Source organism: Vigna unguiculata, chromosome 4, assembly GCF_004118075.2.
Source record: "Vigna unguiculata cultivar IT97K-499-35 chromosome 4, ASM411807v1, whole genome shotgun sequence".
Taxonomy (NCBI): domain Eukaryota; kingdom Viridiplantae; phylum Streptophyta; class Magnoliopsida; order Fabales; family Fabaceae; genus Vigna; species Vigna unguiculata.
In genome coordinates, this window is record NC_040282.1 from 4,234,739 (window position 1) to 4,248,166 (window position 13,428).

At 32.7% G+C, this 13,428-nt stretch overlaps 1 protein-coding gene across 3 annotated transcripts in view; it reads left to right on the forward strand.

Annotated features, from left to right (window-relative positions):
* Nucleotides 1-13,428, forward strand: part of LOC114180958 (inositol hexakisphosphate and diphosphoinositol-pentakisphosphate kinase VIP2-like) — a 31,370-nt gene that overhangs the window by 4,215 nt on the left and 13,727 nt on the right. Inside the window, exons 6-15 of one of the 3 annotated variants that reach the window (XM_028067256.1) lie at nucleotides 106-259; nucleotides 2,523-2,593; nucleotides 3,068-3,172; nucleotides 3,295-3,387; nucleotides 5,614-5,688; nucleotides 6,382-6,467; nucleotides 8,184-8,390; nucleotides 8,462-8,561; nucleotides 11,945-12,015; nucleotides 13,138-13,219. In XM_028067256.1, the coding sequence (XP_027923057.1) occupies nucleotides 106-259; nucleotides 2,523-2,593; nucleotides 3,068-3,172; nucleotides 3,295-3,387; nucleotides 5,614-5,688; nucleotides 6,382-6,467; nucleotides 8,184-8,390; nucleotides 8,462-8,561; nucleotides 11,945-12,015; nucleotides 13,138-13,219 (1,044 nt within the window). The remainder of the gene's footprint in view (nucleotides 1-105; nucleotides 260-2,522; nucleotides 2,594-3,067; nucleotides 3,173-3,294; nucleotides 3,388-5,613; nucleotides 5,689-6,381; nucleotides 6,468-8,183; nucleotides 8,391-8,461; nucleotides 8,562-11,944; nucleotides 12,016-13,137; nucleotides 13,220-13,428) is intronic. The other 2 variants (XM_028067259.1, XM_028067258.1) reach the window with 2 other exon arrangements.

Here is a 13,428-nt window from a genome sequence, read left to right on the forward strand (position 1 = left end):
GAATGTATGACCAATTACAGTAAAAAATGCTATGCTGTTTCTTTGATGATATATATATATACATATATAATTTATTTTTATAAATGTTCAATTTTGGGCTTCAAGCGTCTTGAAATGTTTGGAATCCCCGTTCCAAGATATGCCCTTGTAATTAGGGAAGTCCCGTACCAACAATTGGATTACTTTATTGAGGAAGAAGATTTTGTTGAGGTTCATGGCATGCGGTTTTTTAAGCCATTTGTGGAGAAGCCTGTTGATGGTAAGCTTGTTTCTTGTGTGGGTGAAACTCTTTACTTTGCTTCCGTCTCTTTCATTAGTAAATTGTTTTTCGTACAAAGTAACTGATGAATGATATGTGCATTGTATTGGCTTGTTTTATCGTGGGTTGGGGGATGTTCATTTTGTTCCATTTTTTTTTTCTGCGAATCATTGTTACATGTAATGTACATTGGCTTCTTTTATCATGTAACGATTTTAGGGGGTTTTCTTTTTGTTCCTTTTTTTTTACCAAGGAGTCACTGATATACGTAATTTACATTGGATTGTTTTATCAAAACAAAGAATTTCGGTCGTGTTATTTTTGTCCCATTTTCTTTTATTAGGCAGCCCAAGTGTTAACTCATGATATAAGGAGTGGGATCATTGTTCTCTGCAATCGAATTTTCAACTGGGGGAATCCTAATCAATAAAAGTTAATCTTACTAAAATAAATATAATTTAAAAAATCTTAACCATTGAATCGAAACTACATCACTGGGCAGTTTTATTGGACTCCAAGTGATCATATCCTGTGGGTGCAGACACAAAATACTCAGAAAAAAATTTCAATATTACTTCACAGCTTAATATCGACATTTATATAGATGAAAATCAGCTAACATGTTTTGAATATGTGAAATTCAAAATTTCAAGCGGAAACAATAGGGAATAGCATTCACTCACACTATGTCTTACAAGTTGTGTGATGTAAATAATCGTTCATCTTTGTGTTTTTTATTATGCAAGGAGTATAAAAGGGATTACATCTTCAAATCACGACTAGTAACTTCTATAACTGGTTGTTATATCTTTATGTCATTTCTTGAAATGATGGAACTCAACTGCATGTGGTCATTGACTATTTGGCAGGAATAATAAAATACGTAATAGGTAAATGAATACATTACCGAAAATAAGCTACTTTATCGATTTTTCTGCTTGATAAAAGTATTTATAAGTACACCCTAGTGCATTAATCATATACCAAACTTGCACAGCACATGGGCCCTATGCAGCTGTTCCTTTTCAGAGACATGTGCTGGACTTACAAGGCTCATGGAAAATGTTTTAACTTGTGCTGCAATTTGTTACATTGCATTCATGGCACTTTGAATTTATTAAATAATGAGCCAGACTGTCAGGTTTATATTACATGCATTTGCATGAATCTTATACCTTATACTCCTGCATAATAGACTGACTGCCTATGATTCATTTATTGTGTGTATATTGTGTGTTACCTACTATATTTTAACTGTGTAAAATAATGGTGTTAGTTCTCATTGCAAAAATAAGTTGAATTTTTGTTCTATTTAACAGAATATAACTGAATTTCCAGCTGTGTCTCTGGCAGAAATCCTCTATAATCAGTAATTTCTGATTCTACTAAAAGAGAAAACCTGATCCTTTTTATTACTAATAATAATTAGACCACATGCAAAATATCTTAAAATATCACAACTATTCTTAAGTAAATCCAATAGGATTAGCTCCTTATATATATATATATATATACATAGTTGATATTCTCACAAAAGCACTTCTTAGGAATCACTTTGCAGAAATCAGATTCGAGTTCAGACTCTGTAATATATATCAACAACCTGCTGTGTTGTTTGAATGTAGGACAATTGAAGAATTTAATTGTTTACTTTTTCTTAGAAAAAATATCTATTGATATTAATGTGTTTTGTCTGATCATGATGGACTGCATTCTGAGCTACACTCATTGTTGTTTTTGGTGTTTTGAAGGAAGAAACTCCTTGTTTCGTGGAAACCTTGTGTTTGTACTAGAATCTCAACTATAAACAGATGATTTCTATAATTTGTTTAGAATTCTGTGTATCTTTTTTCTCTAACCTCAAGAATAAACACTTTTTGTTGTTGGTAAAATGAAAATTTCATGTTCCTTTTCTTTGCTCTTTTGCTAATTTATCTGTTATGACTTAGGGACACAAGGTGATGTAATGAGAATCTTAGATAATTTGATGAAGGGCCTGTTGAAACCATTTGCATCATTTTTTTCTCTTGCGTACCTTAATACTATGTTAGTGTTTACTTATCCTACTTTCAATTTTTTGGGGTTTGCTATTGCGAGTCCTCCAACATGATTTTCTTGTTGTATAAGATACTAAATGAATGGAAGTTATAACTCCAAAATGCCTTAATTGTGCAATCATTATTGAATTATACACTCAAATACTCATGATTGGAAATATATTTCTCAAATTTTATAATAACTGGCATTTTTGTGCTTTTTGAAGCTGATAACCACAGTATAATGATATATTATCCCAGTTCAGCTGGTGGAGGTATGAAGGAATTGTTTAGGAAGGTGAGCTTTAGGCACTTTCCCTAGGTAGGTGGGTCATGTGTGTAATATTCTACTATTAACATGATATGATTTGTAGAAGACATTCTTTTTCTAATAGACTTATTCAAACTGATTACTATTTTGGTTTGTTTTCTGTCGAAATAACTAACCAGGGATGAGGTTGTATTAATTCTCACCAGTCTAATAAACATCAATCTATTCTGTCATATTATTTTTAAATGGGAGGATTACGTTGGTTGGGATGTCCGTATGCTATCTCCAACAATTATATTGCAATACAATCTTTCGAAAGCATATATAATTAGTCGTAAATATAAATGTATAAAATTCTCTATGCCTTCTTACAACTTGAGCTTTAACATCGCTTGTTTTTCAGTAACATGCTCTTTGGATAATTTATTGTGCTTCCTTTATCTCTTTTACGAGTTATAGTTAATCAACTTGGTCTCTGTTTTGTGTATAACATTATCTTAGGTTGGAAATAGGTCCAGTGAATTTCACCCAGACGTGAGAAGAGTAAGGCGTGAAGGATCTTACATTTATGAGGAGTTTATGCCAACTGGAGGGACAGATGTTAAGGTTTGGCAGTTTTGAGATTTATGTTGCTTTCTATTCTTTTTCTCTTAAATGTATTTCAAATGTTTCTCCATATCTTTTGGCAGATTAGAATGGTCTCTTTAAATTTTGATAAATGACTGTAGGTGTACACAGTAGGTCCTGAATATGCTCATGCTGAGGCAAGGAAGTCACCTGTTGTTGATGGTGTTGTTTTGAGAAATCCTGATGGGAAGGAAGTAAGTAGAATTCATCGCTTTTCTCAGATATTCTTTCTCTGTTCTCATGGTATAAATTTGGTCTTCGTTGCCTATCAATTTAGCATTACAAGATGGTCCTTCTTATTTATTAGTCCATTCCGAGGAAAAACTTTTTCCTACTTAGGTCTCATCATGTTATTTTCTGTCAATCTCTAGGTTTCCAGTTATGCAGCTTTAAAGCAATATATGTGTTTCTGTATGAGTTTCTTTTTTCATCTTTTTGGGTTACATTTTAGTTAAATGAAGGACACAGATCCTTTTGGTTGGGCCGAACATTGTGCTTTAAATATTCTTCTTTTCATACATTCAATCAATGAAACGGTGCTTGGTATTTCTGTTTATGCTTGTTAACTACCAATAGAAAGGCTTACATTAAAATTGATCTTTCTAGTCCTTGTAATTTGAGCAAAAATTATTTTAGTTCCTCTTTTCCCAAATGTTGTCTAAATGAATACTTTAGAAGGAAAACAATCATGTGGCTTGGTAATTGATGATAAGAATGCAAAATCAAATTAGTTTGTCCAGTGTTATTCATATAAAAGAATCTTTTATAATATTTGGACGAGCGACCAAAACCAGCTTTTTTTCAAATTACAAGGACTAAAGACCTCAATTTAAATATGGGGAAAAAATTTACACCAAATTACTAGAAACATATTTATATCCTATCATTGTGAGTAAATAGTCCATGCACTAAGTTTTAGAGGTTCTTTTACATTTTTATCTGATCACATATCGTAGTGTATGGTATATTTGCTAACTTTTACAATGACTATTTAAAAAGTCATGCTTTCATGATTTTGATTGGTTAACATAGTAAAACTTTAATAATAGTGCGTAAAAAGTAAACTATATTCTTTTTATTAGAATTTAATGATTTAATGATAATACACGGATAATCTGAAACTGTTTTATACCGTCATCCAATCCAATCACAAATCACCATTACTATGTCTTTTAAAAAACAATGTGAAAGTAAAAAATAAAAAACTTACCATACATGATGGTTTGTGATTGGATGACAGTTTAAATTCTTTTGCCCTGGGTAGCCTTTTTCTCTTTAATTATTATTTGTGTAAAAGAAAGAATTCATTCGGAAAAGAAAAGATTATTACAAAGAATTAGGCGGCCAAGAGATCCTCTTTAAAGAAAATTTAGAGAACGAAGAAACCTCAAAGAAGAAAAGCTTTACTATCTGGTTCAATATAGCCATTTGGTCCATTCTTTGCAATGTAAGCCCATTGACAACCAACAATAATCTTCACAGCAGGGAAAAGAACTAGCTCCCAAGTGCCTCTACTTAAAACATACACAATACGTAGGTACATACACTTAGGTACATACTATACACTTAGGTACATACACAACACGTAGAGAAAATAAAAGAGCAATTTGCAGGGGATAGTTAGTCACAACGAAGAGTACATACATATAAAGGACTAGGATTGTCTCTGGACTAAATACCTTTACGTAGGACAATGAGGAGCTCATGTGCATGAGACGTTGGTGGTGGTGGGTCAAACAACTTCGAGTCCCAAACCAATTTTTCTCCTTCCATTCTGCACTTTCACAAACAAATACAGCTGCTAATCCCCCCAGCCTCGTCTTCTGCTTTAGCTTCATCATGTTAGATTGTTTGTCTACAATTTTGGTTAGAGCTCACTAGGGTTTGTGTATACTTATGACTGTTAATTACAGCCATAATTCCATGAGTATTTCTTATCTTTAGGAGCTCTAATTGACCAAAATATTGTAGATAACAGTGGAATACAAAGATTTTGATTTTCACTTTGTTGCTTGGTGAAGGGTAGTAAATAACTATGAACTAACTGTATGATATAGAAATGGACCAAATTGTACAGTACTAAGGTGTGGCATAAGTAAGTTGCAATCTTAATTGTGGAAAATTTGCATTTGTACCCAAAAAGTGTGGGCGTAATTTCTATTCCATATTATCCACTTCCTCAAACAAGCACCTGTTTCTTTGGTCTTTTGAGCCTTTCTGGTTGCCTAAATTGGTTATTCTTTTTTGCTGGTAATTTTTAAAAAGTGTTTGCTCTCTAATCGTGCAAACATCTCATGGTTGTCTTAATTTTTGAGTGTATGAATAGAAGGAGCAAAAGTGTACCATTACAAAGCAGGTCAGAATTGCTTGCTTGAAGCAATATTTTAACATTGAAGCTTGTTTGCCTTCTCATTTGGCAGGTCAGGTATCCAGTGTTACTATCTCCTTTTGAGAAGGAAATGGCAAGAGACGTTTGCATTGCATTCAGTCAAGCGGTATGTTGTATTAATGTGGTAACTATACGTTAATAAAATGTATTGTTTTATTTTTAGTGGGTATTATCTTTTAAAACAGTGTGTATGGCTCCTTGGTTGTATAGTTGGATTTATTTTTGTGTACAATTTCTGTACTAATCACTAATCCTAATGTTGTGTAGGATTGTATTTTCTTAAAACTGCTATTGAATCATGTCAATCACCATATTCCTATCTCTCTTTTCATTCTAGCTGCTTGTTCTTTTATTTTATAGCCTTTTTGCCTCTCTGTGAATTTTGATCTTTAGCTTAGAAAATATGTTCGAAATCCTCTTGCTGATAGTTTAACCATCTTGATAAGTCCTATCATCGAATCAATCTAGTGTTTTAGAAAATGAATCTTATTATTTCAGTGGATTTATTCCAAAAGAGTGTATCTCTAATTTTATTTTTCCAAGAAAATCCTAAAGTGAATTAAATTCTATTTCTTCACTTTGTCTGACTTTGTAAGTATGGGATTGTGAATCTGTGAGCTAACTGTAATGTAGGTAAAATGTGGCTGGGCCAGTGAAGTATGCACAGTATTTTATGAGTTTCTATTTAATGAATGTGATTCTCTTTAGAATATTGATTCAGTGAAATCCTTATATGAGTATAAGAAAATAATTTCTCTGATCATCTTTATGCCCTCCTTTAAATTTATGTTGCTTTCAGGTTTGTGGATTTGATCTCTTGAGAAGTCAGGGACGCTCATATGTTTGTGATGTGAATGGATGGAGCTTTGTTAAAAATTCGTACAAGTAAATTTTGAATTAGATATTTTTGTTTTGATATGGACATAATGGTTTAAAATACTTTATTAGATTTTCACTTTCTTTATATTAACAGAAAATCATAGGATCAGTTCTTCCCAATTTGATATATATCTGATTATCCCTTCTATCTTTAGTAAATATTGGAAATGATAGAGATTCCAATACTTCAAAAAGTTAAAAATGCTACACTGAATGATTAGTGAGAACTTATATCATCGTAACCAATGTGAATAGGGTGTTGAATTCTGATTGCATCCAATAAAGTTCCTTTTGCTGGAAGCAACATTTCTAATAGTTTCCATTGGGATTAATATGCATATGTAACTGATCTTTGGAAAAGAATGTCGCAAATTAAAATTCTTATCTTGTTTTAGGCAATCACTTGTCATGTTGAATGGTTGGCTGGATATTGTCTGTCATTTTTTATATTCTATATTTGTAATTGTTGAAAATCTCACATTGACTAGAAATGTGGTCAAAGTATATTGGTGCAAGTCTTTCCTTACAAGTTCGTTTTGTGAGATTGAGTTGCTTAAACTCTATTTTCCGAGCTTAAAGCCTATTTTCCAAAATAATATCAAAGCCAATCCTAGTGAAGTTTGTTTGGCCTATCATAGATATTCTTTCCCGCACTCAAAATGCATAGTCCTTGGCTAAGAAGTTGTGTTAGAAATCTCATATTGACTAGAGATATGACTAAATTATAATATATAGGAAGGTGCAAACTTAACCTTACTATCCAATTTTGTGAGGCTGAGTTATACTTAAAGTCGACTTGATGGTATCAAAACCTATCTTAGCAGTGGTAGTTAGTTTTATCATGCCACCTTTTATTGAACTACTATTGGATCAATCATAAATATCTAGTCTCAAGCTCAATGTGTCCATTCCTTAGCTAGGAGTGTGTGTTGGAGATTCCACATCAACTAGAAGTATAGTCAAATTATAATATAAGTGGGTAAACCTTACTTTAAAAGCTGGTTTTGTGATATTGAATTTGCTTAAAGTCTAGTTTCTAAATGTAACACATAATAATTATTTCATATGAAGAGTACATAAGACAAATTTACAGAGTATGCATATCATAGTGCTCGATGAATTAAGGAAAGACAAATAAAATGTTTTGATTTCATATGTTAAACCATTATTGATCTATCACTAAAGCTTGTCGCATGCCCCGGCTCTTCAATAGGCACTACTAATTTTGTCAAAGCAAAGGTAAATAATCCAAGAGAAGAGAGTATGAAGAGGAATGTAGGCGAAAAAACCTTTAAATTTGTCTCTTCATCTCTTATGTACTTTGCTTATTACTATCACAAACTCACATGCTTTATATTACCATAATGATTACATATACAATGTATATGTTACCCATAATGATTTTTATTACGTAATTTCCTTCTGTGTCATAGTCATTACAAAGTGATGAAAATTAGTTCAAGGGAAAAAAATTCCCCTTGTCATTTATGTACTCTTACATAAATTACAAATTTGGAACTCTAGAAAAATGATATGACACTTCTAAGAAAATAAAAACCTTTACTTGATTCATGAAATCTTGTTTGATGTATGACAAACTAGCCTTCTAATATTTTTTTTGTACTACACGTTGTCTCTAGACTTTTTTAGACTATATATACATTATTTCTCAACTTTTTTGTGCTTTTCAAAATCACATTATTTTTTGTTTTTCTACTGAAGGTATTATGATGATTCTGCGTGTGTGCTACGAAAGATGTTGTTAGATGCAAAAGCTCCTCATCTTTCTTCAGTGGTTCCACCAACTTTACCATGGAAAGTAAATGAACTAATCCAACCTTCTGAGCCTCTAACTCGTCAGGGTAGTGGTATTAATGGCACTTTTGGACAATCTGAGGAATTGCGATGTGTAATTGCTGTTATTCGTCAGTATGTACTATTGTTTTTTTCATTTGATTAGTAAAATGTGTGGTTTCTTATATACTATTCACTTTTGGTAGTGGTGATAGAACTCCAAAACAGAAGGTGAAGCTAAAGGTTACTGAGGAAAAGTTGTTGAACTTAATGTTAAAATACAATGGTGGCCGACCCAAATCTGAGGTAATGCTATTTTTGGTCCTTCGACAACTATTATTAAGACTTGCACTATGAGGCAAACAAGTAGTTATCTGGTTGAAACCAATTATATTCTCATCATCTCTATTTGTAGTAATCAATATGGAGACAAGAATATGCAGAAATGAATTAGAAGATTCTAAAGATATTTTCACCTAATCAATATGGAGATATTGAGGAAATTTTTATCCTTATAATCTTGTATTTACAACACTCACCCTCTAGTTGGAATATTGATCATTCCCAACTTCACAAATATCTTGAATATACAATGAGAAAGCTCCTTAATGAAAATGTTTGCTATCTAATTTGTATCAACAAGACCTTCATCTAAATTATATTGGGTAAATAGTCAATTCAATACAATACAATAAGCATTGACATATTTCCCTTTTACTAGAGGAGGCAAAAAAAAGAACAATCTTAGTACAAAAACTTTAATTCCATTAGTTTTGTTTGAACTCCATTAAGGTTGAGGTAATTGAACACGTGTTTGGCTATTTAATAATTGTTACGTGTTTGTTAAAGGGAAAATTAATGTTAATATGCAATTAACCTTGAAGGACACGTTGATATGCATGGGGGAGCATCGTTGCTCCATTGGATTTAGTACCAACGGCACAGTGAATGTGTTGGAGAGTTGATGCGAACTGTGGTTTAGCTTGGCAGAATGGTGATGATGGAAGTGGAAATGATGACAGCCATAGCAAAGTCAGTGACAAAGTAGTGACAGAAGAGGTCGAAAATTAGCATGAAACACAATTTCTAATAAAATTTTACACCAATGAATAGTGGGTCCACCAATAAGGCACAAATGTAGTTTTGGCTCTCGATATCATGTTAAGATATATGTTGAAGATACAAAAGCCTTCTTTAGGAGGCACACCTTGTTACTTCCATTATGAGCTTCAAATCCTATAGGGATTATTGTATAAGAATAGGGGAAATACTTAAGTCTTAGGTTGTTGTGATGTAGATTGGGTTGGTTGTCCCATTGATAGGAGATTTACCACAAGATGTTACATATTCCGTGTGAAATCTTATATTTTTGGAAAACTAAGAAACAAAGTGTTGTTACTTGATCTAATGCTGAAGCTGAATATAGATCTATGCCCCACGTTACGTGTGAACTTGTGTGGATTAAGCAAATCCTTCAAGAGTTGAGATTATGTCTTGTCACGCGTCGTCCACTCATCATGTTGCCCTAGGCACGTGTGACTCACACACTGCCTTTTGGTGGTCGAAATCTTCTTGGTTCACCACACTTTGACTCATCGGATCATTTTGAGCCAATTTCTGCCTTCTCTTCTTCATTCCAAGAGCATTTGGATTGTTTTCTATTTAATCACATTTTCTCTCACTTGAAACCCTAGGTTTCTCTCTCTCTCTCTCTCTCTCTCTCTCTCTCTCTTCAAAACCCTATGTTTCCTTGTTGCATTTCTAGACCATCTCCCTGCCTCTACCATGCTCAACTTGTGTTCAAGAACTATCTTCTTTGCCATAATTACTACTTGTAAAAAAGGAGGCCTTGGCACTAGAGAAGGGTGTCCTAGGTAGAAGCCATTCTCAATGCATATATTGTAATGGGTCATAACCAAGAAAATTGTTACTCTTTTCATGGCTCTCCTAAGACAACCAATATTTCCAAATCTTAACTTTCTGAGCCGAAGTTCTGTAATAAAGAATATCACAAATATCTTAGGTTAAAATTTGATGACTAAGCACAACCTTTCACTCATTCTATTTTGTCAAAAGCTTGTATTTCTCAAACATTGGAGTGCCAAAGTTCATAGATAATTAAGAGGATTTTGATCATAAGTTGAGCCTCTCTCTATAGTCTCAAGCAATCTCTCCGTGCTTGTCTTGGAAAGTTCAGCCACATTGTCACATCTGCCTTGGAAAATGTGTACTTAATAGTGTATGTTGACGATATAGTCATTACAGGGAATGATGCAACTAAAATCTCTCAGTTAGAGGAACACCTATCCAATCATTTTTAGACCAAAGATCTTGGAAATCTCATATTTTTTGGACATAGAAGTAGATCAATCAAAGAAAGGAGTTGTAATCTTTCAAAGGAAATATGCTCTTAACATCTTAAAAGAGACAAAGATGATTGATTGTAAACCAAGGAATTGTCCCATGGATCCAAATCAGAAATTAATGGTAGAACAGGGAGAAAATTTTCTTTGACCCTAAAAGAGATAGAAGACTGGCCGAAAAACTTATTTATCTCACTATCACTAGACCAAATTTATCTTTTGCAGTTGGTGTTGTGAGTCAATTCATGCAAAATCATTGTATTGATTACTAAAATGTTAATACTTCAACAAGGCTTTAGGACAAGGACTACTTTATGAACATAAATGGAATACCCAATATGGCTGGTTCACCTGTGGATAGACACTCTTGCAGGATATTGTGGTTTTCTTGGAGAAAATATTATCTACTAGAAAAGTAAAAATCAAAATGTTGCATGATCGTTTGCTGAAGCCGAGTATAGAGCAATGACATTCCTCACATGTGAGCTTATATGGGTAAAATAGTTCCTCTATTAATTAAACTTTTGTGAGGTTCAACCAAATGAAGATGCGTTATGATATCCAGGATGTTCTCCACATTGATTCCAATTCATTGTTCCATGAGAGGATTAAACACATTGAAATTGGTTGTCATTTCATTTGAGAAAAGTTGTTGCCTAAGGAATTTTGCACCGAATTTGTTGGATCAAATGATCAACTTGTACATGTACTAACAAAATCCTTGTGAGGACCATTGAATATATTTCTTCCAAGCTTAGGACATACAATATGTGTGCTCCAACTTGAGGATAAGACTGTATTAAAACTTTGGTACTAAGACTGTAATGTTTTTTTCTTCTTTAACTAAAAATGAAATATATCACTATTTTTTGTATTGAACCGACTATTTACCCATAAAAATATGATGAATTGAATAGTAAGATTTTATAGATAATTTTTTCCTAATGTTGTAAGTAGGATATTAAATGCATTACTAGAAGTTGGTAGAATATTAATGTATTATTAGAAGCTAATAGAAGTTGTAAGAAGATTTTAGAGATCTCTTAATTTTAATGTCAGAGTTTTCTATATATAGAGACTAATGTATTGTTTCAAAAGTAGTAATTTAATAACAATCTTCTTTCTTTTATATTAATTCTTTCTAGTTCTAATTTACAGCATGAAATTTTATTCGAGATTCTGAATTCTTAATCTTCTGTGGTATATCAATTGGTATCTTGTTTACAGACAAGACTTAAAGGTCCTTTAATAATTTTTATAAAGTTTTATTTTAGCTAGTGATTGCTTAATCTACGGTGGTTGATCTATTGATCTTTTTTGTTGCAGACAAAACTTAAAAGTGCTGTTGAGCTGCAAGACCTTTTAGATGCCACACGGATGCTGGTGCCTCGCACAAGGTATGTCACCTGTACAAATATTGATCTAGTTATTGTCCCATGCAGTTTATTAGCTTACTTTTTGAGTATCTGGTTTCGGTCTTTTAGCATACATGCATGTGTTATTATTGCATGTGTGTTGAGTTCCCAGATTGCATGTTCCTAAATTAGGTTTAAAAGTAATTATTCTTCACAACTTGTAGGAGCTATTAATACAACTGCTCTAATGATGCTCTTTAAAGTAAAAATCTTAATTATGTGGTCTCGTTGTGAACTTGTGACAATAACTTGATAGATAAATCAGGTTAGTATATATTTTACTAATTATAGCATTATAATGTGTCTAGGAATTATGTTGTATCCATCAAAAACTTTTTTAGGGACTTCCTGAACAGGTTAAGAATCACATTGGTCATGATCTCGCTCATGCTAGTAGAGCTTGATCAACTAATCCTCACCTCCAGTATTATAGTTAAATTTTCATTGAATTTAGTATATATCTTCTGTGAAAGGTAGTTCGGTGCTTATACTCTAGTTTTAACTTTTTTTCTGGGTGTTGGTTGTTTATAGTTAGTTATGCAAACTAAATCTTTCTCAGCCCAGCACTGTTGCTAGGGAGGTGATTGATATGAAGTTCGATAGGCTTCTAGACATGCAGAGGAGTTGAAAAGCTCTTTCCTGCAGATGATTTAATTGCTTTTCTTTTATTATTAGTTTTTTTTCGATTTCTGAAGGATTCAAAGGCCAGTTATTCTAAATCCTGAAGATTTTGGGCTGATTTGACTTTTGTCATGGTTTTAGAGCTTCTGTGGTCTATCACTCCTATCCTTACTTCATTATTTAATGACAATAACAACCAAACATATCCCCCAAAATGGGGTCCGGCTACATGGATATCTATGCGGAGGATCTCTTGTATGCATAATTTCTTTCCTTCCAAATGAAATTTTCTCATTTTTTAAATGTTCAAGCGAGAATAGTGCATCTTTCATTTCATTAGCCATGCTAAAAAACGGACTCTTTCTGTTGCATGTATACTTTGCCATTTATACGTACTACTAATAGTTTTCACCAGTTTTTTAGTCAATACATGTGTATGCTAAGCTGGGTTTTGGAATTAACTTTATATTTGTATATATTTAGACCTGATCTAGAAAGTGACAGTGAGGCTGAAGATGTCGAGCATGCTGAAAAGCTTCGTCAAGTTAAAGTAGTTCTTGAGGAGGTTATTAATTCTCTTGGCACTATTTTATCTATTATTAATAATCTATTATACTTTGTATTATGAACCCATTAGTAATTTGAATTTGAATTAAATTCAGTTTTTCGTGAAAGCTCTCTGCATTATCTTATGCCCTTGATTGGTTTTGTTTTTCATTCCACAAGAAATTTCAGTTCTATATTATCTGTCAGGTATATGAAAAAAATTCAAAT